Below are 24,635 nucleotides of genomic sequence, written 5' to 3'. Positions count from 1 at the left end.
GATGGCGATGGCGGCGGCGGCGGGGTGGAAAGTCGTCGATGGCGAGAAGAACTTTCGAGTCGAACCGGCGGCGCGCCGATTCGCCAACACACCCAAAGAACTCCTCCCACTCAACATTCAAACCGACATAGAAAGCAATGAATTTGGTGTGGTGCTATTCTTGCACTTTGCATCCGATCAGAACAAGGGAGAAAGAGACCCTAGAGAAGATTAAAAATTTTTGATTGGGAGGCGATCCATTAGCGAATTGATGGCGCACGGATGGCGGCTGTGGGGAGAGCTGAGCTTCATGGACAGAAACGTCGAGCTGACGATGAGCTCGAAGGAGAACAACCGCTGACCAAGAGGTTTGGGCGCCTTCGCATTGGTACGTATTTCCTCTGCTCCGCGGGTTATTCGTAGAAGATTCGCAAAGCCGACTCATTCGCCTCTTCTAGGACGAGTCCTCGGAGCTCCAGACGCCGCCGGGCATGTCGCCACCCCGGCCGCTCATCCCGCTGCTCTTCCCACGGCCCGACGTGCTTGCAAGTTCAACGAAGATGGGATGCAAATCGATGATACGAAAACAAGAGTGTACATTAATGATCTAGAAAGCGAAATAGCGGAGATAGAGGCCGAGGAAAAGGACCACGCTATCGAATTCCTCCCCGAGATCGAGAAGAAACTCATGGCGATCCCGAAGTCGGTTCTCAACCCCAAACCTGACAATGAGCTTGTACTTTATCGCATACCTCGTTCGCTAAGCATACCTGAAGAGGAAGATAGGGTCCGATCAGTGATCGCAGATGCGAGAGGGCGGGCAAGGGAGAAGAGTCTCGCAGATGCGAAAGAAGCCGAAGAGGAGGAAGAGACGAATTCATCGGGCCTCGACGATACATGCATACATGCCACACCGTGGAGGAACATCCATACCAACGAGCCTGATGATCCACTATATGATGCCATGGAGATCGACTGACAGTTGGATCGTTTCCATGACCAGCGTCAGATAAACTTTTCCACTACATGCCGAAAGTTGGCGTTCATTTACTGATCTATGATGCAGCTTTAGTTTACATAGACGTGACAGCGTTTCAATAGACATCGTTTTGCAAACCCCTGATTAGATCCTCTCAAGTTGGTGTAGCACGAGGGAGCTTTCATTCTCGATAATGCCACAATTGTGCTGTACATACACCGACTCAACTCCGCGGTCCGAGATAAGTCATTTCTGGTAGCAGTCGATGGTGTAGTTATGACTTCTTGCTGGGCAACGGAGTTGGCATAGCGTAGATGCGTTGGCCGACATGAAGAACGCCTAGATGGCCGGTTAAAGTTCGTCCTGGGCGTGTCGAAATAAGCGCTCGTGCCTGCTCCAGACGTACCTCTCACTACATAACTGACCCAAATGCGCCTATTGTAGGGGACTTGTTTCCACCCGCGCCCTGACTGAAGGGGTACTCGAGCACTTGAGCTCGGATATAAAGCCAGGAGCCTAGAACAAATAGTCGATGGCCTGTCCCGCCTTTTGTCCATCGGGGATCATGGACAACCTGATATGATTTTTTTTCAAAATCACCCTAAAAGGCTTTCTCTCAGAGAAACTTTCCTCCGGAAAAGCGAGAGGAGATATTCGAAGAAGACTTGTTGAGCAATTCTCGGCGTTGCGCATGATTGATTCTGGTCGGGCCACGAATGTCCTTTTCCTTGTCAAACGGTCGTGCACTCGGATCGTCTTTCTCAATGTCAGACGCCTTTGTCTGGTGCTTTGAGTAGAGCGATTTGTTTCGAATTTTTTCCTGTATATTTGTCAATATGCCTGACACAAGGAAAAGAGCCCCTGAAACCAAACGGGGAGGAACAAGCATACATTATATTCTTTCACCTGCTCTGAAATCTTCCTCGATGGATCTTCGGCTTGCGGTTTGGATTCGCCAGAGGGCGCGGGAGCCTGTATCCCCATCACCTCGTTTTCCAAGCGCTTTCTCTTCTCCTCAGCCGTCTCCGTCCACGTCGACGCGACCGCCTTGCCAGTCGGGGCGTTGGCGGCTCTTCCAGTATTAAACTTCCGACTGCGCAATTTTGTAGGGTCAACCCTGGACGAGAAATCCAGCTGGTCCGGCGGGCGCAGCATCCAGTCGTCACGCTTGGTCGGCTCCGAGGCTGGAGGTGCCGATGGGCCTACTGAGTCACTTTCATCCGACATATCATTCTCTCCTTGCGCCACAGAATCCCCTTTGGCCGGCGGTAGAGTAGGCCCATAGCCATCATCGTCATCATCGCTGCTACTGCTGCTGCTGCTGCTGTTGTTTTCGTCCTCCGAATCAGCTTGAGGCACCATATGCGCCGGCGGCATAATCGGGCCTATGACACGAGGCTTCTTACTTTGGGCATCTGTGGCGCCGCTCGAGGGTTCGACATCTGCATTGAGTTTCCGCTTTCCGCGAGGAGACGACGGATTCGAAGCTGAGTCGGCCATTTTGTCCGGTTCACGTACACGCATCTGTCTTTCACCGTCGCAAATTCGCCAGGACAATGACCCGGAACCCTTATGTAAGCCAAGGTGGACCTCGTAAAAGTCACGTGACGCTTATTAAGCACAGCGCACCTCTAGAAAAACAGTCACGTAAGAATTTTTTTCTTACCTTTACCAAGCATTTCCAAAGCCCGCCCCCCCCCCCCCCCCCCCCCCCCCCCCCCGGGCCCCCGGGGAAAGACGACTCATTTATGCGATAATGTGTTGATGGAATCTGATAAAAATTGATAAAAAATGATTGAATTGATAGGCCTACTACCAACAGTATCTTGAGAGTGTTGCCAGTGAAGAGATTGTCCTGCCTGAGTACACAACAGTGAGTAACACAATCATTTGCTAATTAGTTACCAATCAGTTAATAACTGATTATACAGATGCTGGGGTCTGTTATTCTACACTATAAGAAGGTCTTCTGCTGGGTAAAGGACTGCATAATGGTTTCTATACCATAATGGTTTCCCTCCACATTTATAAACCTGAAAAGATATCCCAAATCTTCCTAGATATATAATATATTTGTTGATCAGGGGTTTCAACTATTCCGCTCTAAACATTTTTTGCTTGGCATTTGCCCATGTCGTGGCCCTTTGACCTCAACTCAAAGGCACCAAGACATCACATCGGATGGCACAGTAAAGCCATGACTACTCGTGGGCCATTGCTGCACACACGCCGGCTTAGATTCGTGAACAGAAATTTTCACCGCCTGTTCTCACTGAGGTGTGCCGGCGAAACACGCCCATCGCAAGTTGCGGCTGAAGAAGGCATGGGAAACAAGGATGATCTGTTCGAGTACACTTCAGGGAGGTGGATGTATGTTCAGGTGTACTACCGGAGACTCCTGTTTGAAATTGCACATGTTGATCTAGACCATGCAGATACAATGAACGTCGTCGCCTTGCCGAACGCCACCTAGTGTTCAATGTTGATGAATTGAAGAAAGCTGCCGCAACTGCTGTCGGTAGGCCAGTTTCAGAGATAAGAAGCATCCGAAAACTGGCTGAAGGGGGTTTCAACCGTGTCTTTGACATCTCAATGAAAGATGGCTTATCTCTACTTGCCCGACTTCCATATCCATCGACGATGCCCCAACGCCTTGCAGTAGCTAGTGAGGTCGCAACATTAGCCTTTGTTCGTGCTTGTGGCATTCCTGCCCCTCGTGTCCTAGGGTATTCGGCACATGATAACCCTGTCGGCGTCGAGTACATCTTGATGGAAAAGCTCCCCGGAAGACCTATCGGCGACGCCTGGTTTAGCCTGCCCGAAAAAGATAGGCTCAAAGTCCTACACGAAATTGTAACACTGGAAGCCAAGCTCTTTGCCAACAGCCTACCTGCTAGCGGCAGTATATACTTCGCCCACGACCTGCCTCCTGGCACTCCTAATGTACCTTTATCGGACTCGGAAGGACTGTGTATTGGTCCCTACGCGAATCTTAGATGGTGGTTTAATGAGCGCGCAAGTCTTGACATAGACCGCGGCCCCCGTGAGTAAGAAGCCCATGGAAAAAAAAAAGGTTTGTTTGCTGATTCTCACAATTATAGATAATGATCCGTGCCTTGTCCTTCAAGCTCCAGCTGAAAAAGAATTGGCCTGGATTCGGACATATGGAAAGCCTCGTTTTCCCTTCCAACGTGCCTACGGGGAAACATTAGGTTACAAAAAACAAGACCCGGATGAACATTCCAATTCACTATTGGAATATCTCCAGCTTGCACCGTACCTTGCTCCTACATGCCCGAAGCTCAACCTTCCTATTCTCCGCCATCCCGATCTTCAGCCCAACAACATTTTCATCTCTGAAGATTTCAAGATCACGGGTCTTATCGACTGGCAGCACTCTTTGGTTCTTCCAATGTTTCTTGCTGCTGGTATACCGCGATCATTTCAGAATTATGGTGATGAGCAGTCTATGTACTTCATTCCACCGCAACTCCCCAAAGATCTTGGTTCCATGGATGCAGATGAGCATGCTATAGCATGCGAGCAGTTCCGCCGCCGTCATGTGCACTTTTTTTATCTGGGGTTCACGCAGAAACTGAATGAGCCTCATTCGGAGGCCCTTGAACAGGAATTTGGTCTCCTAAGACGCCGGATATTTGACAATGCAGGCAGTCCGTGGGAAGGCCTCAACACCCCATTGCAAGTGGATATCGCGCAGGTATCGCAGAATTGGTCAAAGATTGCCGCTGTCCGTTCAGATGGAAGCCTTCCTGCATGTCCTGTTGTAATTAGCGAGCAGGATGCGCAGAAGAGGGCAGCACTGGATGATTCATTGCGGGATGTGGACACTGAACTGGAACAGATCCATGGATTCCTTGGTGTTGGGTCTGATAGATGGACATCACATGAATTGTTTGAACAAGCGAAAGAGAGAGCACGGTCCATCAAGGCGGAGGGGCTTGCCGCAGTCGATGATGACCCATGGCTAAGGCGGATGACTGAGCAGCATTGGCCCTTTGATGACTACAACGAAGACGAGTAAATGATTCAAATGGTTCGGTTGATATAAATCAGAGGAGGATATTTCTATCGCTGAAGAGGTATCTGTTATAAATTTTCCTTCCATTGTGTGCTATTTGTTTATCTTCGCTTGCGAAACCCAGGACAAGACATATTATTTGATGCTCACTGTGGACATTGTAGACTGATGGTAATTATGGCGCGTGGATGGCCGTAGTGACACTCGTCGCCACTTTGCATGTGGTGCTGACAGCTCATGCTCTGCGGCATCAAGGATCGGCGGATCGCGAGCATGGCGGCTGGTGGGAATCACCACTTCAACCCTGGGGTACCTTGGTATAGTTGGTGGTTGCTTCTGGGAGAAATGGGCAGTGCCTGTAGCAGCAGCCTCAGTATCTTCAGTGTCTGGCCGCGGTGAGGTGGCATCATCACAGACAAAGGATACTGTATAAAATGGTCTCGATGGGCAAGCGTGGAACATGAGCAGGCCATGGATGGGTATAGCCTCATTGTTGTCCCCCACACCCCCCCTACTCTCCTCCCCGGCGCCGGGAGCAACAGTGACCCCTGTCGCCTTTGAGGATCTGCCGGCACTTGCGGTGTTTGCAGCGGCGCGCTTGTGTTGCGGTTGGGGTCGGGCAGGGTGACAGGCATCGGAGTCGCTCTTCTGACCATCATCCGCGTCGTCCCGAATCCGCGACGGAGCAGGCTTTAGGGGGGAGAGGTGGTGGCTGGTGGCTGCAGGATGAAGCAGGTTGGATGGAGTGCTTGAGCCTAGTTGACTGTTGTGGCCCTGCAGGGCAGGGCATGTCAGCATTGCTCTCCTGTTGCTCATTGTCATCCAGGTTGTTGCTGTTGTCACTCATCCCCTGATCACCCATGTTCTCCAGATCCACAATGGAACAGGTTTCAGTGGGAGAAGACACTGAGCGTTGGCTAGAGTGCCTGTGTCTCTTTGATAGTGGTGGTCCTGCAGAGCCAGGTTCTTTGCTGCTGCCTGTGTGGCCAACTGACTCCCTGTGCTGGTGCTTACACACACACACACCATGATGTTTCTGGACTGGAGGGACCCCTGACTGTCAGGGACATTGGTCACTGGACATGCATTGCTTTGGTGGATACCTTCAGAGTTATCACTCCTGTGGCTCTTGCTGTGACTTGATTTCTCTTCAGCCCTGATACCTGTCAGACAATCCAGAGTGTCAAGACTGCACTGGTGTTGTGGTATCACAACATGAGCAAATCCTGATCAGGCCCCCCACACCCCACAAATTTTAATCTAATTTTTTTTGCACAGAAATAATATCAACAGCAGTTTTAACATAGCTGTTTATCACCAGCTCAGACACGCATCATTTTCATTCACTTTGGAAAATCTTTTTACTTCAACTGTTGTGAAGCATAAAGGTGACCTTTCTCAAGACATCAATCAAAAGCACCACTCATTCTAGAGAATTGTATAGCTTATAAGCAGAATGATCATCAGTGTCAACATTTCCCATATTCCTGTCAACCATATATAAATTACAGAATTCTTATGCTCAATAACATCAAAATATCTGACATTTCTTAAGCTATTCAAAAGCTATAAATATTAAGAAGCTGTTAGGGAACCTGGTATAGGTTTCGTGGGTCTTCCCAGGATTTGGGATATGAAAGAGCTAAGTAGGTCTGATGCCCACAACTGATGGGAGGGAGTCATGCGTAGAACATCAGGGTCCTCTAACTAGAAGACTGAACACTGAGGTTCCCAAAATCCATGCAAATCATGTGATCCTTATACATTCCCATAGCAGAAATGGGGAGGATTTGTAAATGTAGATCCACCAGTCCTGATATGTTTATGTTGGAATATATGTTTATCTGAATCCATGATTGTCTGGGGGTTTAAAAATATATACATTCTGAATTCAGAAATGTAGCTCCCAATTCCAACATGGGGTGTTGTTGCAGTTCATCTTGTGGATCTTGTTAGCATCATACCAACCTAGGCAATCATATGTTAGAGTGTTCAGAACGTTAGGGAACCTGGTATAGTCAGTCATCGACTTTGCCAGGGTTTTTCATTATCGATCGTATTCCTTATCGCCTATTCCATATGCAGAGAATCAGTTCAAGGAGAGTTGACTCAAATGGCGGCGGGGACCCGGAAAGAGCGTGTTCGAATTGGGCTTGCTTGCTTCGACGGCCTTGAAAGCGCTTGAATTACGCGGTTGAACGTGCAACGAACGTTCGCGATCCGGGGAGCATATGTGGTTAAGTACCTTGTCGCTGCATGGCTCTCCGTTGGCAACTCTCAGTACGATGACGAGTTCGTTCCATTGCCGGAGAGCATCCCACTGCCAGGCATCTACACAGCTGCATCCACAGATCCATGCATAACTATGTTTCCGGCAGTGGGTTTCTCGGCGAACGAAAGAGAGACAAAAGGAATTAAAGGGTCGACGTTGCAGCCGAATAACACCACTAGCCCTGAACAGGAAATTCGGAGGAGGGACTGTCTGGGGGTCAGCGGCGATCATCCGGAACAACGAGAAAAGCCCTTCCACGAGGGCCACTGCAAGGAGCTACTGAGCTGCTGGCGAGCGAGGGATGCATCAGTACGAAATATCCGACCCAAAATCAAGCACAGAGCCCGAGAGAGGTACAGATCCAGCCCGTGCCGCCCGACTGCAGTGACAGCTTGATGAGCATCCACTGCAGAGTTATCCCGGGATACCTCAAGAGTTGCACATGATTTTCTGCGTCACCGGGCCTTTTAATAAATTTTAAAGATGAAGCTCCTTCGAAAGTATTTGAGCTTATTGGATTTAAAGCTCTTCATTCCGTGGAATTCTTCCGTGGATTGGTCGGAACCTGGGTCGCATTTTGGAAGAGTTGGAGGCAAGACGTGGGATGACGAACCTAATTTTAAGCACACATTCTTGCCAGGGACTGTACGACCAGGGAAACGCCGGCAATCCAGCTCGGGCAGGAAGGGATATTCCCCGCATTGCGAGCGCGCCCTAATATATATGGCGGAGCGATGACCCCCCTGGACTGATGCCCACGCTTACAGACTTCTGCTACCTTTCGTCTAAAGGGGGAGATTTTCCCGTTCAAAAGAAGCCACAAGCCTTCGAATATGCATGATTTAAAATTATCTCTCCTTTTTCTCTTCCTCTCCGCCCTCTACGTTGCGGAAGCCCGGAGGCTTGTCGGGATAAATGGAGCGGCAGCCAAGTTTGCAGGGCCTGAAGCCCTCATCGGGCATGCGATTGCGGGCCGGGAGATAGCAAACGGCAAGCCCCGTCATAGGTTTTTGAACCAGAATACTCAGCGTACGATGTAGCACGCTACGATTTTCCTTTTTGACTTGGAGCGCTCCCTCACTTCGTCCAGGTTTTGCTGTCGACGGGACAGGAATCCCTGAAGTCACATTTGACGTCGGCGAATCCTATGCAGGACTCCTCCCAATTACCAAAGACCCAGACGAGGACCAAAAGCTCTACTTTTGGTTCTTTCCCACAGACAATGCCCAGGGACAAGAGGAGATTACCATCTGGCTGAACGGCGGCCCTGGATGCAGTTCCCTTGAAGGATTCCTTCAGGAGAATGGCCCATTCCACTGGCAGTACGGAACATTCCGCCCAGTGAGAAATCCATGGAGCTGGCACAACTTGACGAATATGATTTGGGTCGAACAGTGAGCAACATTATCAAATTTGACTGTCTATGACAGCTTAAGCTCTGACCTAATCTGGCTTAGACCCGTTGGCACCGGCTTCTCTGAAGGCGAGCCCACCGTTACGTCTGAGGAGGATGTTGCGGAGCAATTCCTTGGATTCTTCCGCAACTTCATTGACCTCTTCGATCTTCACGGGAAGAAAATCTACATTGCTGGCGAGAGTTATGCAGGATTGTACGTCCCATATATCGCTGACGCAATGCACGCAAAGAATGATACGAGATATTACAACATCCAGGATATTCTCATTTTTGACCCGACGATCAACGAACATGCTATTCTTCGACAAGGTAACGGAGACCTCTGTTCTTTCTCCTGGACTTTTTATTAGCTTACGCTCAAGTCAGTGCCTGCCGTGCCATTCGTTGAACATTGGTCCCATCTCTTCCCTCTCAATGACACCACTGTCAAGAGAATTCACGATATCGCCGATTCTTGTGGTTACACCGATTACATGAATGAGTGGCTTACTTACCCACCCAAGGGGAAGATGCCTCAATTCCCCGAGTCTATCACTGAGAACAAAACCTGCGACGTCTGGGAGGCCATTTACGACGCTGTGTCTCTCGTGAACCCATGCTTCAACATCTACCACGCCACAGATACCTGCCCACTGTTGTACGACGTGCTAGGATTTCCAGGAAGCTTCGAGTACACCCCGGAGGGCGCAACCATCTACTTTAACCGTACCGACGTCCAGCGCGCGATCAACGCACCCTCCAAACCCTGGAGTGAATGCTCACCCCGTGAAGTCTTTGTCGGTGGACAAGACAATTCCCAACCAAGTTCCTTTACCGTCATCCCTTCCGTCATCGAAAAGTCGCGCAATGGCCGGACAATCATCGCTCACGGGGACTTGGACTACATTCTCATCACCAACGGGACCTTGCTCAGTATTCAAAATATGACCTGGAACGGTGACCAAGGTTTCTCCAGCCCACCCTCAGAACCGTTGGTAGTTCCGTACTCTCAAGTCGGGAACCTGGCCGCGATGGGTGGCGCGGGTATCCTGGGGAAAACGAGAGCGGAACGAGGTTTGACGTATGTGGAGATGCACTTGACCGGGCATATGGGTCCGCAGTACAGCCCTGCTGCGTCCTATAGAGTTTTGGAATACTTGCTAGGGCGCATTGATAGCTTATCACAGGCTTGAAGCAGTATCATGGGGTAGTAGAGGCGTATTTCGAGATGCATGTATCTACAAATAGAATATGCGTTTTGGAAACACGCGATATATATCGGAACCAGAATTGTTAAAAGGACTGACACTTTTATATTAATTCCCACCTGCCAAATGTACGACATCTAATGGATATCAGTCAAACATCTTAAATTATTACGGCCGAAAGCCGGCATTAATGCATAACCCGTGCCTTTACAGGCAAATAGTGGAGAGAAACTACCATTCAAAAAGGGCAGAGTAACGATGAGTTCATATTACGATCCTCTAAGAATATGATAATACCAAGCGCGATCCACCTCTGCGTACCGTTGCTGACCCTTTCACGTCTGACGCAAGGGTGTACAAAATCAATACGCGTAATCCTGGGGAGACCTATACTCTGGGCGGTGATACGCGCCCCAGACTGGCGGTGCCGTATAATGTGATGTCATTGGGTGAAGCCCAGGATAAAATGACGGGCTGGCCGGACGGTACCTGTAAGTGGCCTTCGGGCCGCGATATGAAAGACCATATGGATGGATTTCATACACTACATCACCCATAAAAGGCACTCCTGAGCTTTCTAGATAATGCGTATCATGTGTCCACGGCTCGTTAGGGGCTACGCGAGATCTCGTCATTGGCGGAATCGGCATTGTTCCTAGGGAGTCGAAACATCAATATAATTTGATGATGCGAAATCAAATCAGAGCCTTAATTACCTTGAGTGACACGGATTGAATTGTCTCTTGGATGTCGAGGATATGGCCGTCCAGAAAACACTCGCCATCCGCGACGCCGATTATAAGAGCGAGATCTATACCTGTGACAATCTTGTTAAGCACTCGAACCGATGCAAGGGCGAGGGGAACCATGGCAGAATAGATTTCCATGATTCCCGTCGTGTTCAATTTCATACCCTGAATCAGACCCCTCATTATCTGTAAACTGGACCTGCTGTCCACTGTCACGTCTAGGCGGCTCCCTATCACGACGACATCGGTCTCCACTAGCAGAAGAACGCCGTCGACGTTCTCGGCCTCTATAATGCCCGTCATCCACCCTAGCGGGAATTTGGGGTTCACCTTGCCTAAGGACCATCTGTCAGTTAGCAGAACGGGATCGCTTTCAGAGTCCCAACACGCACCGATCTCGCGGCGGGTAGAATTGCGACGGATATAAGTCGACATCGGCCGGTAAGGACTCATTTGCTACGCGCGCTGGAGGCGATTGATATGAATAGACATGATTATTGCCGTAATTCGTACGCCGTGGGGGTGTCTCAGTGTATACAGCATGATGAATATGGCGTTCTTTAGTACAGGGGCGAATATCAAAACAACACTTGGGAATATCACAAGGCTTCTTAGGATCGTGGCAAGAATGTGCATTATGCAGGCAGTTCATATCCCGATGAACATCGGATGATACAGGGCACGATTCCCTCTTTCCGTGGCGCAATATCTCCTGATCGTGATAATGAAGGCATCCACTGTTCTTGTCGGCGTTGCAACCATTCTTATTCCTTCGGTTGCGTTTACCCCGCCACTTTCGCTTGCGGGCAATACTTTCGCTAGAACTCTCATCACTGGATGTCTGCAAGTCCCGACACTTGTGACAAACGCCAATGGCCAGGGCTTGTCCAGATGGGATTGGGTGGCGATGATGGTACGCTGGCGATCTGTATCGTCCACAAACACCGCATGGATGCTTTGTTTCGAACTGTTGGTTGACAAACATGCCTTGGTTCCTGCCTGCAGGATTCAACGGGCCAGAGATCTCCGGCCGTGCGGGCCCCGGCAGTGGATATGGCGGGGGAACAATATCATATCTAGGCCTTGGCTCCGTTTGATGGTCTATGCTGGGAAACAGGGGCCTATCAGTTGGAAAAGGGAAAGGCGTCTCTGCTTGTACGGGATTGTACGCCATGGATTTTGGATTAATCAATGTATTGAAAACTGAGCGGCCGGCAGGTTTAATTTTGATTGGTTTGCGAACAAATGCAGGACGGCCAGAAGGCAGTTTTTGCACATACATAGCACCAGGCTCTAAGCTAGACACGGAAGTAAAGGGTGAACTGCTATAATGCCATGGAGAATAGATCAGTGGCCATTCCCGGAAAACTCGGTGTGGTGTCGAACCTAGTCAACATCACTGGATGCGTTCATCCCCGCTCACGTCGAATGGAAATCAATATCTAGGATCTGCTAAAAGTTGACACCATTAAAAAAAATCCAAGAGAAAGTAGAGTGCCCAGATTGAATGTATCAACAGGCGAGAAGTGCCCGGACACAATTTCGAGGGAATATTCAGCCTTGAAAAGGATTTCCAGCTTCATACTGGGTACCCTCTGGTTTACAAGGTGAGAGCAACCAAATACCCAGGAAGGTTCCATCAGTGGGGCAGCCATTTCTGCTGCTCTTCAGTTTCTTCAATCTCCTGTTGGAGGAGAAAAATGGCACTGAAAAGCCCACGCTCGTGCGAAGAACAAGATAATCGAGAATTCAACCGCTCTCCGGCCCTGGGGGATACCGTTCAGAAGGCAGCGAAGTGAAGGATATCCCGGCGATCGTCAGGGAGAAGCTGAGCTCACGTCGCAATTGAGTTTCGGGTAATTATTGATCCGTCCCGAGCCCCTCACCGCCGCCAGCCCAGCCACCGCACTGCCCGGTCAGTGTCTGTCTGGACAACTACATACGAAGAACGGAGTACTCTGGTTCTTTTACAATCTTTGTGAATTCAACTCGGTCAATATGCACTCCCATGATTCCCATCTACTCTGCTCCGCGACGCTCTACCAGTCAACTCCGCTTGCCTCATCCTGCTTCCAGTCATGACTGCTTTGCTTGCCCTGATACCTAGTGGCATTCCACGCCGAATACCCTCCTAAACTGTTCCTCTGCCTATCTGAGTATGAGCTGCTGCGATCCCTCGGATTATTTCCATTTTGAAATCTATCTCCCTCGTTTCTTGCGCCAGAGCTGTTGCTCTGGGTATGTATGCTCCGGAATGGATCTCCACCCTTATGGGGATTGCCGTTTTCCCTAGTATGGCGGCTTTGAAATGGATCTGCGCCTCTTGAAGACAATCCGCTGCCACCCCGATTGGTACCTTGACTGTGCTTGCTTTGGAATGGATCTCCAGACCTAGCTTTGTCAGCCGTATTGCTGTTGCCGTTTCCATTTGCGTGACGGCTTTGAAACGGATCTCCGCTACCAGTTGAGGAACCGCTGACGACCCTACCGCTCTGGGAGGAATCTCCGGTATTTGAGGCGCCCCCTGCGGTATTACTGTTGCAACCAGAATGACGACTTTGAAACGGATCCCCATTACCGTGACCCCTCGTTTGGTCGGAGTCCTCCCTATTCCTCGTGGCGTTTCCGGAGCTTGTAAGCCGGCTACTGCTCTTTCCGCTATTGATGCTGTTCTTGGTGCTTCCTGAACGTACGGAAGGCTTTCGACTATGGCCTCGGCTGTCCGTGCTAGTTTTTTCATCCTGTGATTGGAATCTCATGACCGGCTCGCAACGATATCCATATGACGGATGACGCCACATGAAAATACCTTGTAATGGAAGTGGAACACCATTGCTGTTAGTCCCGTCAATGCTGAAGTTGTTCAAATCGGGTAAATTAGCTGGAGGCGATAATACGCTGGGGCCCGGAGCTCCAGGTATCGGAGCTGGTGGAGGCATAAAATTGCTATCCAAAGGCCAATCTCCCCGGGAGTTTTGGCTCCCTAGGTTTCCGACATTGGTACCATACTGTACGAACTCTGCACTTGACTGTTCTGGTTGATCGGGAGCAACCGGGTTTAAAGTGGGCTGATTACTTATGAGTCCCTGTTTCAAAGTTAACCCGTCATATCACCCTATTCTTCAGATCTTGTCTGCCATACCTGTGCTTGAAGAAGCTGGGTGACAATGTCAGATTTAGGCAACATTTCTAATTTCTTTCGTTCCACCTCTGGATCGCGTTCGACTTTCACATTGAACTTTTGTTCAATAGTCTCTGAATACCATAATTAGCTTTGCGTTGATGGATGGCGGCTTGAATTTTCAACTCACCTTGCATCCGATACTTAAACACAAATTTGGCATACGGTTCGTCCATCGTATCCAAATATTCGGGGACCCGCAGTTTGTGCCTGTAATCCTGCGCTCGCCCTAGCTGTACCTGGTGTGACAACGATTTGGCTTGGGCAATTGCTTCTGGAACGGTATATAGCGGTGGCTCGTCATCTTGCTGGTTATAGTACACTTGGGATGCGCAAAGGGACTGCCGATTCGGTGCCACGAAACGATAAGGCTGTATTGGTATCCAGGGGCCTTGCTGAGCCGCTTGCTGGGACCCTTGCTGTGGAACAGGCTGAGGGTCCACTTGATCATTATTTGAAGCAGCCTGGATTTCAGGAGGATTCCTGCTGTTATTATTTTTATCTTCCCAGCTTCCTCCTGGGTGCCACTCGTGATTCGCGCCGCTCTCGTGTCCACCATTCCCATTATCGTTGCTATCGCTGTTCCCCCAATTATTATGGTCTTGGGCTTGTCCATTGTATTGGTTGTCGTTGTCCCAATTAACTTGCTGGTGAGATTCATTGTTCGGATTCTCGACATTTCCAGAGTCCCACCGGCTTTCATTCGTACTACCGTTGTTATCGCCACCCCAACTTTTCTGGCTTTCGTTGTTATTCCAATCTGGCTGTTCATGGGTGTTTCTGTTGCCGACATTGGCCCAGTCGTCTCCCATGTCATTATTGGATCGGTTATCGCTATTGTTGTTGCAATCCTGCGGGCCCAAGCTACTCTTGTCCCAGTTCCCCGATCCGTTGTTACCAGGCCCTTCATTTCTCGATCCATTCGAGTCATTGTCCCATCCCGGTTCACCAGTCGTTCGTTTTCGACCATCCTGATCACCTCCTTGACCTCCATTATGTATTCCATGATTGGGCCAGCTGGACTGATTGCCATTTAACCTGACCGAGCTATGGTCCTGCACTCCAGTTGGAGGGGATTCTCCTGGGACATGGTTACAATTGCCGCTGCAATTACGGCTCTCCTCCCAAGTGCGAACATTAGGCGCTCGAGTTCGAGGTCCTCTACAATAATGTGGGACTTTTTGACCGTCTGAGATCACGTAACAACCGTTATTAGCGACGTCGAGTTGATTATCGCAGGATTTGCAGGTCGAATGCTCGTTACCCCATGACGGTGGGTTCACATTCAATACGATTGACGGCACGCCCTGGGAAGTCGATTGTATGGTAGTCCCGTATGCAACTTTTTCTTCTCGGTTCGTTCCATTGCGTGAATATGTATCGTGTTCATTTCGTGGATTGCCAGGGTGACTGCAATTATACGTCTGATCGTGCCTAACATCCCGTTCTTCATACTTTTCATTCTCGTCACATTCAGGGCAGTAGTCGTGGGTGGTCAACACCCTTCCCCGGTACCTGGAAAGTTCCCTGGGTACTTCGGGGCCGGTTTCTAGCATCAAATTGCATTCTTCACAGGATCTATGATCGCGTGCATCCTGAGCGTTTGGACGGGTGGGTTGGCTCCAACGACTACACTTGGGGCAATGACAATTGGTTCCTGTTAACTCGGAATTTAGCGAAAGATTGCGGTCGTGTTTTCGGTGGTTTTGTCGGTGGCGGCATCGAGGCCACCCTGAAGGATTGGCTCGCAGTTCTCTGGGATTGTAAGGGTGATAATCCGAAGAATGACTTCTTGATCTACTGCGTTCTGAGCGAGAATGTCGTCTGACCGGGTGTCGGCCATAACGATCATGGTAGCTATGGGGGCGATCTTGCTGGCTTGATGAGTATCGTGCGGTCCTAGATATATGCCTGGCGCAAAATGAAGAATTATCGCCAGATTCTGATGGCTCTGGATCATATGATGCCTGTTTCCCACGAATATCCGAGCTGCTGTGCGAGGGCAGAGGTGTGAAATTTTCTGCGTTCCGTGGGCGATGGTGCGCGGAGTCACAACCTGGACAGTAGTCTTCATCCCGCTCGTGGGTCCGTCTTGATCGCTGACTTGCATGTCTATGATGATGACGTTGGTGTTGATACCGATGAGATGGATAATATCCATCGTTCGCGCCATCAAAAAGCATGCTAAAGTCTCCCAGTGCACATTCTAGCTGGGGCTTGACTCCAGGAGCTGGCTCCAGTTCTGGACTCTTATTATACTTTGCTTTGGCGATTTCAAACTCCTCATCGCTCAACGCAGCGTCGATATCTGGATTTAGGTTAGCCGCTGATGCTTTGGCCTATTAGCCGGCTACCTTACCGTTGGGATCAAGGCTCGGCGCCATGGCTGAATCTGGTGTTCGGGACCCATCAGACAGCCCATCGGCACCGCCATTTCTTGGTACGCAGCGGAGGACAATCACCATTATTTCTCCAAGGTGATCAAAATGACTCTTAGGGCCAATATCTGGCATTCCTGGCACTTCTGGAACTATCATGGCGAACCCCGCAATATCAACACCCTTATTCGTCAAAATCCGTCCAGTTTTGTACTTACTTATCTGCAGCGGTTCAAATCTCCATGGTCTCCCAATCCACTTTCCATCACCTCGCATCTCTTCTTTTTGTCTCACGCGAAAATTCACTCCTTTACGCGCTCCTTTTCCTCTATCTCCTTTGGCTTTTTCTCTGGGTTTGCCTTCCGTAGCAATCAGGTCATCTCTGTTCCTGTTACACTGATAAACACCATCCATGAAAACGAACATGGCCAGACCCGGGGCGATGTAGCCGCTGGACTTGAGACTGACGGAGAATGGTGATGACGTTGAGGGGATGGCAATATAGCTTTCCACGGTGCCATCGCCGTAAGCTATCCCATATTCCTTGAAGGGAATATCAGTTGGAGCCCATTCGACATGGCAGGTTAGCTGTTTAAGGGTTGGCATTGTTGCTAGTGTATCAAAGGTTCAATGGTTTGTAAGTGGGATTGGGACAGGTGAAACCATGCTTTTTTTTAAACAAAAGCAAAAGGTTGAGGATGGTATGGGTTGATGGAGTGAATGGCTGACAAAGTGAAAAGCCAAGTAGAAGAATATCGATGTTGATGATCACTGTGTGAAGAGGCTGTTGTTGGCGAGCAATCCAGTTCACTCAGCAACGGACGGAACTACCCCATTCGCTATTCTCCCACACCAACCGATGGGAGTCAGTAGTTCTCCGAATTTCATTATCAAGCTCCCCAGGCTGGCTTCTACATTGGTAAGGATATGAACCTGTTATAGCGACATGTTTACAAATAATACTTCTCTCTTGTGTTACTCTAATGTCTAAGAAAGGCCCGTGGGTTCATCATAAGGAAGAAGTCTCAATATCAGATTCAGAACTCCACCTATGTCTAGGGATGAAGGGCGAGTATTCAAAACCAAAAATTAGCATGACTTTGTCCAAACACAGAGCACGAAAACTGGGAGCCAAGACATGGACAATACACAATATAAAAACCGTGGTGTCATCTTTAGATGCCCAGCTGGGAATGCACCCCTGAGACAGGATCTCTATAACCAAACATTCGAACCAATCTGACCAAAGTTATACACCAAGCACCGCGCTGAAGATCTCACTGGCCACAATCCTGAAACAAATTCCGTACAGAAAGGACCTGGATAGTGGATCGTATTCCAAATACACCAAACACACCGACGTGGTAACGCCAGGAATTCGCCGGGCTCGCTCCGTTAATGCGTCAACATAAACGTTTCGTTTAATTACGGGCCATTGGAGTCCCGTCTTGGTGTAAGCTCCAGGAAGCTTGCTCCGACATGCATTGTAAGGTTACTTAGACTTCCACTCCAAGCGGGGATGGATGACGCTACAGACGATATGATCGACTCGTCGTCGCTATCCCAATTATTTAACATTGAGTCCACAGGGCTGTCAACTCTCTCTAGCTGGTGGTCCTCGAAGAATGTAAGGAAATGGCGGTGGTAGTCGTCATAAATTTCGTTGTGGGCATCGGCAAGCTGGAGAGGACACTGGAAGCTCAGCCATTCATCAAGCCTATACGGTAGCGGGTTTGTTTCGTCGGTTTGGAATCCGTGGCGAGGTGGTATAAAGGTTGAGTCCGGTTCCGGATCTCGATACAAGACGCACCGTAAAAAAGAAGCATCGTTCTCATCGTCGCTTTCACTCGCGGGAGATTCTATTGGTGGTGTGCTTCTCCAAGAGGGGGAGGTATCTTGATCCAACATTTTCAGGTCTGCTAAATAATTGTGAGTAGCTTCATGGACGCTACTTTTCCTCGAAGGGGGTAATCTGGGCGGCACTGATGGATGGTGACGCTCGTCATAACCACCAGGGGGGACTGAATATTCATCCGGGGGTCTAGGCGGCTCAACCGAATGCAACATCCTATTCATAGGGGTGAGGGCGAGATAAGTCGGCTCACTCATGCTGATCAAGTTGAAAAGCCCCAAATAATGTTAGAACACTGGTAACAGGAGGGGATCGGTTTCACTCAAAGGGAGTAGGAAGCAGATGGGATGGATTCTTCTGTGAGGCACTTGAGGTAGACTGGCCTAGGGTGTTAGAGGAACAAGACAGATAACAAATCTGTGAGCCTGAAATAAGGGTATTAGTAGAGCTTGAAATTTGCAATCTAGCAGACAGAAGTGCAGAAAATGTTGAAAATATTCGTTGGCAAACTAAACTGAGAGATCGTGAGGTATCTTGGAATTCGCTACTCTCCACAGGCCACGAACGTCACAAACGGGTAGACAAAGCCTCCAATTTGTATGCACACCAGTCATCAGACAAGGGAGATGCAATTTAACCAGAGGCCAAAAAGTGTGTCAGGCCATTTACACCCAGTTTCTGCAGCCTTGTGCGGCCTTGACCAGACCAAAGTATTGTGATCACAAATGAAACAAACGAGTAAACCATATTGAAAATAAGTGTGTCTGAGCAAAAAGTTAACCTCGCTGGAAAAGAGCAAAAGTGACAGGGATAGAAGGGAGCATAGCTTGAGGGCAGGCTGCGATAGCACCAGCATCGGAGCTGGCCGTCAGAGCGCAAAAGGAAAAAAAAAAAAAAAAAGGACACATTTTCTGGCGGCCAATGGAATCCAAGTGGACGCAACTAGATTTCTTGGTATTACCCGACACGTCATAAAAGCCGGAGCAGGATGAGGTACATCCTGTGCAAGCTCTGTTCGCATGTTGCATGATTGAAATCGGCAGCCGAAGCCGCTCACATCCGTTTGATGCGCAGACAAGGGAGGGAGGAATGTACTCGGCAAGATGGCTCACGCTGTTTGGGCAGTGTAGAGCTTCGAGTCCCCGGAGCAGTTGACATCTAGAGATCAATCGTTCATCTTGGTTACCAGGTCGTGGAGGTGGTATGAATTTGCAGGCTTGGAGGGGAGGCCAATCCTGTACTAGTCGCCCACAGGATGATAGATAGCACCTGTCTGGAAGAAAAAAGAAAAAAAGGGTATTAATGGTAAAAAATGATAGGGGATCGAGCAACGACAGAGTACGGAGTTCAGGCCTCTCCTAATTTCATCGATGATTGATACGGTAAACAGAGCTCTCTGCTAATCAACCACTCCCATATCATAGACTAACTAATGCCAGTCCATGACACAGATCGATTGCATACTCAAGCAATTGGTGCTTGTGGCACAAGCTTGCCGCTGCTGAGGCTACCGTTTAGGAATAGGAAGACATAAGAATGGCTTGCTCTTCTTTGGTTGCCTCACTGACTTTCCTACAAACACACGATTCCTCTCATTCGTCAATCCCTAGCTCCGGGGACTGTTGGCGATTGCCGCCTCACTCTTGGGGGGAGGGGTAAGGATACCTGCGTTGCGAGGTGGTCTGTGCTTGTGGCTGACTGTTATGTGGATAGACAATGGAATAAGCATTAAGCCTTCCAAAATACCTCTACAAGGCACCAGTGGCCATGAAGAAGTCACTGGATTGCACATTTCCAGTCTGTATGACTGTTGTGATCGAACCTAGGATGTTTTGGTTAGCTCTATGAGATTCGGTACCTCCAATCTAACTCCCTCCAACCCGTTCGCGATAGCTAGCACCGTTCCCAAAGCCCAAAAATGTAACCTGAGTTCCCACATGCAAAAGAAGAGGCCCTGATTTGCCTTCCCTATTTTAAGTTGCATTTAGTGTCACATCGGGAACGTTGTACTGGCATGACCTCAGACCGACCAACGGCCTTTTGTAGTCTATTGTTCTTAATGTACGGAGTACTAAAACTTGCATATCATTAAAAGGAGTTAAAACAAGAACCGTGAGCTCATTGTCCAATAAGCGTATCCGCAAATAACTAGCCTGGAGCCCTGGTGTGAGAAGGTCAGTTGAAAAAGCTGACAATTTGTATGAAGGTAAAACGAGTACCCTTCTCTTACTTTTTTGGCTTGGTAATCTGAACATCTTCTTGGAGCTCATCAACAGCGCAGTCTCTATAAAACCAGTGAAGCCATAGTCACTGGGGAGCCTCCAATAGGTCCCTGGGGAAGAAATTTTCTGGCAGTTGTGGATAGCCCTTAGTAGAGCAGGCGACATTGGGAAATCCACCTTTTCTCCTATGGCATCATTGCAACAACCTTCGAGGTTGATTGTATTTTGCAGCCATTCAAAAGTTGGAGTCCGGCTCGTAGGACCAGTACAGATCAAAAAGAACCGCCATATCAGTGTGATGGACGGATGAAACTAGGAATGTACAGGCGATGGCTGAATGGAAAGGCAAAGTCAACCAAGACATAAGGTCTTGTGGCTGAATAAAGAGTATGGGTTGAATGTGCTTTGGCAGTACGGAGTACGGAGTAAGTCGGCCCAAATTCCTTTTTTTAAACTTAACTAATCCCCCCTGATTTTGTTCGCCCATCTGGTTGAGGACAGTGGTTGATAAGTAGCTGGCTCACCTTGCGATATCTTTCTGATGTTTGGCTTTGCTTTACACCCAGTCTTTCTGGCGCCCGACTTCCTTCAACGCGCAGCCATGGTGATTTTGGAAGAGAGGGTTAGATAGCAGTTTCGTGTTGTCACACAGCGGAATAATTGACTTATTTTTGATGATGGGACAAGGTCGACAAAGGCAACATTCCCTCTTGTCAATACAAATAACGTCTTCTTTCTGCCCTTTTCCTCGAAATATATTATTCTGATAATAATGATAATAGCAATGGACAAGAATAATGATAATAATCACCAACGAGAGATTTGGCTGACGGAGTTTTCAAGCTTGACTTGGTCAAAATCGCCTCTGGGTCGGCGGTCCTGGCTAGCTCGAGAGAAGAGCAGAGGAACCGCACGAGGCCCCTAAGCAATATTGAGCAATATCCAAAATAGGAAGACATTCCCTGTCTCTCTAGCGAGTGTTACACGAGGTTCCATTCCCAAGGTCCCAAGTAGGAATTTATCTGGGTTGCGCTTGTATTCGAGTCGCTTCAATTGATGAAGCATCCCTTCATAAAAACTGAAAAGTACAATGCCAGTCTAGAAGTGAAAACAAAAACACACCAGATCCCATACGCCGCGCGATCAGGACAGAATGGACAAGGCACCAACACCTTTGCTATCAAGGGGAATCGCCAAAACCGATAAAGATCTTTTGCCACAAACACTGGGAGGATATAAAACTGCAGATCGAGAATCGTAAAACCCACTTAGTCAAGAAATTCGTGTCGCTGTAAGGAAATTTATCGAACAGCAAGCCGAAAACCCTTTAATAGAACTTGTCGCCAAACACCGTGGCCAAATAAAATTTTGCAACCTAGCCCAACCCAGGAGCCCAAATGAAAAAAAAAAAAAGGAAAAACAATACTCCGTAGAAATGAGGCGTGCCAAGGACTGGGATTATACCGCCCAGCTCCCTCTTGCTCTGACACCCCAGCCCTCAAGACCAGATCCCGGACTGGTCGCCCTAGGCTGCTGGCGTGCCCATTCGTGAATATACAACTTTAGGGCTGTCCACCGCATGCACTTGCCGTCGGTCTCTGAAGGTCCCTCGGGAGCACCCAGATAACCTTTCGCATTGGCATGCTGGTCATCTTTCCGAAGTTCTTCAACGGATATTCCAGTAACAGAGCTGAATTCTTCGTCATAATCGCGTGCGAGACAAGGATAGCCAAGCGAGAGATAGTTGTATATCTGTGTGACAAAAGAATCGTTAAACTCCTGATTTATTTCCTCTTCCAAAGCTTGCTTGTCTTCGTACTTCTTTTTGTCCTGGGGACGAGGCGACTTTGTAGGTGGAATAGCAAGATTGTTCGTACAAAGTCCAGTAGCGGTAACAGACTTTTCACAGTCTGTATCCTCAGGGCCAGTTTCAGGGACGGCTTTATTTGCGGAGGAAAGGGCCGATAAATTTGTCCCGCTAGGCCTCTTGCATGTCCCATTCCATAGACCGGGTTCGTCACAAAGATCGCAGTGAACTTCGGGAATCCAGAGGGAATTAACCTGCTGCTCAGGTGCACCGCCATTGTCGTCTTTGTGGGAAGTCGGTGTCTGGTCAGTCTCGCACCGCGTAGTCTGCGGTGACTGGCACTGGGGAAAAATAATATCACCGCCCAACATCGGAGGGCGTACAGCGCGCCTCTTGTTCGTCGCATCAGCACCTTTCTGCCATCCACCAGTGATGCCATCCATAGCACTGGCCTCCTCCATCATTCTCTTGGCTGCCAATGCGGCAGCAGAGAACGGGGAGTGGCCGGAGGCGAAGCGTTTCTCTCTAGCCCGCATTTCTGACTCTTCTTTATGTCGTCTCATCTCCTCCAGCTCCCATGTTAAATCCACACTAGACTCCCGTCGGAATCTTGCCAGATCAAGAGTCATGCTCCTAAACGTAGTCTCCACACTGCTATCATCGTCGACCGTGTCATCATCGTCCTCCTTGTCGATCGCAAAATGCGCGACCGGCTGGTACACCTGCTCATTGGGGAAAGCCGCAAGGGCTCGCTCTTTCAACAGCCTTTCCCGTGTTCGAGCGGGTAAAGAATAAAAATCAACATCCATAAAAGGCCCACCGGTGTTATCGGGAGATGGAACTTGCGCGTTGCATGGCTGCGAGGTTTTATCCGTAGTGAATGTGGGAGTGGTAGAAAACGAAGTCACCGGGGAAGGGAGAGAGTCATCGCTGCTGCTTGACGGTATCGCAGGAAGATCGGGAACTCGAAACGAATGTCTCCTGCTGTCCCGACGACGGACAAGATTTGCGTAGGAAAACCGAGAATCCTCCTCGTGCTCCGGACGAGGGTTCAACGGGATGCTCCATCCTGCAATTCGGATCCGATTTCGGCTTTGGGGTAATGTGGAGGGGCTGTCTGGACCAGCCTGTCTGTAGGAACGTTTTGCAGTTTCGATGAGCTGAGGTGTAAACTTCTTGGGAGAAGATTTCGGGTCAGGCACGGTGGCATTGCCTGCCTTGCCCTCCTGTTGCTTCAGGGATAGGTTTCCGCTATGGGATTTGCCCGGCTTTCCGCCGCGATGATCCTTGGTCGTTTCGATGAGCTGTGGTTTTATCCGGCTTCGAGGTTGTGACTGTTCGGGGGCACCGGAACGGTGGTTTTCCGGTTTTCTCGACGATCGACTGCTTGACTCGACAAGCTGCGGCGCAAACTTCCTCTTTGGCAAGCTCCCGGACGACCCCGACTCGATGGTTTCACTGGTGCTATGTCCCTCCTTCGTGGTCTCTTCCATTATATTAAGATTTTCCGTCTCCTCTGGTGTGTGTGGTGATCCTCTAGTCCTCGGATCGGCGACTCGTGGTGAGCGAAATCGACAGGGCAAACGTGGCAGTGGTGATCGTTGTGAGGTCGCCTGCGAACATCATTGAATCCCATCAGTTCTCCGAAAGCGGCCCGGAGGGAGTAACTATCTTGATTCTGTTGTCGCTGTTGAAACAACAGGATTAGGTGCTGGCAGCCGACCCACTCAGGCCCTGGGAAGACGGTGAGTAATGACGACCACGAAGTCACGAAAAAGAAATTAAAATCTGCAGCTCTTCGAAAACGAGTGACGGCTTCGTCCTTCACAGAACAAACAGGCCGTGCAACAGTAACTATCTCGTCAAAGAAAGGCAAAGGGAAGAGCAGAAGCAAAGACAAATAGCGCAACAACTTGACCCCCTTTTCCTCGCCTGGCGATGGCAGTAACTAATGAAGCTCGGTCGGCCAGCTGAAGCTGAAGGGGGAAAAAAACAAGGCCCAGACTCGCTCGCAGCTCCTTTGCTGGCAATCCTTGACCCAGACCGCACCGAAAAAGACACGCTTGCTAAGAATAAATCACTCACCGTCCAAGTATCCCCACAGCACTGCCAAGGGGGGTGGGATGACCCGCTGACTAACGAGCCTTATTAGCCACCACTAGTCTCAGTGCGGGTTAGCCTCGTCACGGTTCAGGGTCCCGAAAACGTCATCGCCTTGCGCTGGAAATTGGCGCATCGCCGAAAGCGGCTGCACGACATCGCAGTTGACGGCGTCAATCAATGCGCCCGGCCGTTCGATCGCACCTCGCGCTGCATGGCATTGTGCTGTGGTTATTTGTGTATGGTACGTGGTGTGCATCCTCTCTGGAGATCGGGTCCATGGCCCGATCGCCCCTTACTGGTTTTAGATCTCTGCCGATGTCCGGTGTCTTTTCGCCCGGGAACATTGCCACGAAAAATCTCAGACAATCCACCGAAATCTTATTGTTCGTTAGTACAAATCTACGCGCTGCACGGCTGATCAATCGAATTTCCAAGGTAACTGTGTAGTATGGAATAACCAGTGGACTTCT

The 24,635-nt window shown here is 49.4% G+C and overlaps 9 protein-coding genes across 9 annotated transcripts; 3 read left to right on the top strand and 6 right to left on the bottom strand.

The window, feature by feature from the left end:
* Positions 1–14: 14 nt before the first annotated feature.
* Positions 15–1,542, top strand: D8B26_001050 (uncharacterized protein). Its single transcript, XM_003070772.2, has 2 exons — positions 15–367; positions 438–1,542. Exons 1-2 carry the CDS (start codon positions 262–264, stop codon positions 956–958), a joined length of 627 nt encoding a protein of 208 aa, XP_003070818.1. The 5' UTR covers positions 15–261; the 3' UTR covers positions 959–1,542.
* Positions 1,543–1,574: 32 nt separating this feature from the next.
* D8B26_001049 (uncharacterized protein) lies at positions 1,575–2,466 on the bottom strand (the record flags this gene model as incomplete). The annotated part of the gene is made up of 2 exons (XM_003070774.2): positions 1,850–2,466; positions 1,575–1,778 (listed from the first exon to the last, which is right to left on the bottom strand). Exons 1-2 carry the CDS (start codon positions 2,456–2,458, stop codon positions 1,575–1,577), a joined length of 813 nt encoding a protein of 270 aa, XP_003070820.1. The 5' UTR covers positions 2,459–2,466.
* Positions 2,467–3,155: 689 nt separating this feature from the next.
* D8B26_001048 (uncharacterized protein) lies at positions 3,156–5,000 on the top strand (the record flags this gene model as incomplete). The annotated part of the gene is made up of 3 exons (XM_066123419.1): positions 3,156–3,328; positions 3,394–4,001; positions 4,060–5,000. 3 exons carry the CDS (start codon positions 3,156–3,158, stop codon positions 4,998–5,000), a joined length of 1,722 nt encoding a protein of 573 aa, XP_065979493.1.
* A 132-nt stretch (positions 5,001–5,132) lies between these two features.
* D8B26_001047 (uncharacterized protein) lies at positions 5,133–5,795 on the bottom strand (the record flags this gene model as incomplete). Its single annotated transcript, XM_066123418.1, has 1 exon — positions 5,133–5,795. The coding sequence occupies one exon, from the start codon at positions 5,793–5,795 to the stop codon at positions 5,133–5,135; it is 663 nt and encodes a 220-aa protein (XP_065979492.1).
* Positions 5,796–7,943: 2,148 nt separating this feature from the next.
* Positions 7,944–9,858, top strand: D8B26_001046 (uncharacterized protein; the record flags this gene model as incomplete). The annotated part of the gene is made up of 4 exons (XM_003070776.2): positions 7,944–8,298; positions 8,360–8,663; positions 8,727–8,995; positions 9,053–9,858. Exons 1-4 carry the CDS (start codon positions 8,103–8,105, stop codon positions 9,856–9,858), a joined length of 1,575 nt encoding a protein of 524 aa, XP_003070822.1. The 5' UTR covers positions 7,944–8,102.
* Positions 9,859–10,568: 710 nt separating this feature from the next.
* On the bottom strand, positions 10,569–11,057 carry D8B26_001045 (uncharacterized protein; the record flags this gene model as incomplete). The annotated part of the gene is made up of 2 exons (XM_066123417.1): positions 10,569–10,957; positions 11,015–11,057. 2 exons carry the CDS (start codon positions 11,055–11,057, stop codon positions 10,569–10,571), a joined length of 432 nt encoding a protein of 143 aa, XP_065979491.1.
* A 1,543-nt stretch (positions 11,058–12,600) lies between these two features.
* D8B26_001044 (uncharacterized protein) lies at positions 12,601–16,787 on the bottom strand (the record flags this gene model as incomplete). The annotated part of the gene is made up of 4 exons (XM_003070778.2): positions 12,601–13,708; positions 13,765–13,877; positions 13,934–16,111; positions 16,163–16,787. 4 exons carry the CDS (start codon positions 16,785–16,787, stop codon positions 12,662–12,664), a joined length of 3,963 nt encoding a protein of 1,320 aa, XP_003070824.2. The 3' UTR covers positions 12,601–12,661.
* An 819-nt stretch (positions 16,788–17,606) lies between these two features.
* Positions 17,607–18,290, bottom strand: D8B26_001043 (uncharacterized protein; the record flags this gene model as incomplete). The annotated part of the gene is made up of 1 exon (XM_003070780.1): positions 17,607–18,290. One exon carries the CDS (start codon positions 18,288–18,290, stop codon positions 17,607–17,609), a length of 684 nt encoding a protein of 227 aa, XP_003070826.1.
* Positions 18,291–21,713: 3,423 nt separating this feature from the next.
* D8B26_001042 (uncharacterized protein) lies at positions 21,714–23,648 on the bottom strand (the record flags this gene model as incomplete). The annotated part of the gene is made up of 1 exon (XM_003070781.2): positions 21,714–23,648. Exon 1 carries the CDS (start codon positions 23,553–23,555, stop codon positions 21,714–21,716), a length of 1,842 nt encoding a protein of 613 aa, XP_003070827.2. The 5' UTR covers positions 23,556–23,648.
* Positions 23,649–24,635: the final 987 nt, after the last annotated feature.

This window comes from Coccidioides posadasii, chromosome 1 (assembly GCF_018416015.2).
Source record: "Coccidioides posadasii str. Silveira chromosome 1, complete sequence".
In the NCBI taxonomy this organism is placed as follows: Eukaryota; Fungi; Ascomycota; class Eurotiomycetes; order Onygenales; family Onygenaceae; genus Coccidioides; species Coccidioides posadasii.
Note: the sequence above shows the minus strand (reverse complement) of the source record. Positions and strands in the feature narration are given on the sequence as shown.

Bases quoted from the DNA above. Each gene is read 5' to 3' on its own strand.
- D8B26_001050 (XM_003070772.2), top strand. From the start codon at position 262: ATGGCGGCTGTGGGGAGAGCTGAGCTTCATGGACAGAAACGTCGAGCT. The intron at 368-437 runs GTACGTATTTCC...CGCCTCTTCTAG, and splicing joins GTTTGGGCGCCTTCGCATTG to GACGAGTCCTCGGAGCTCCA.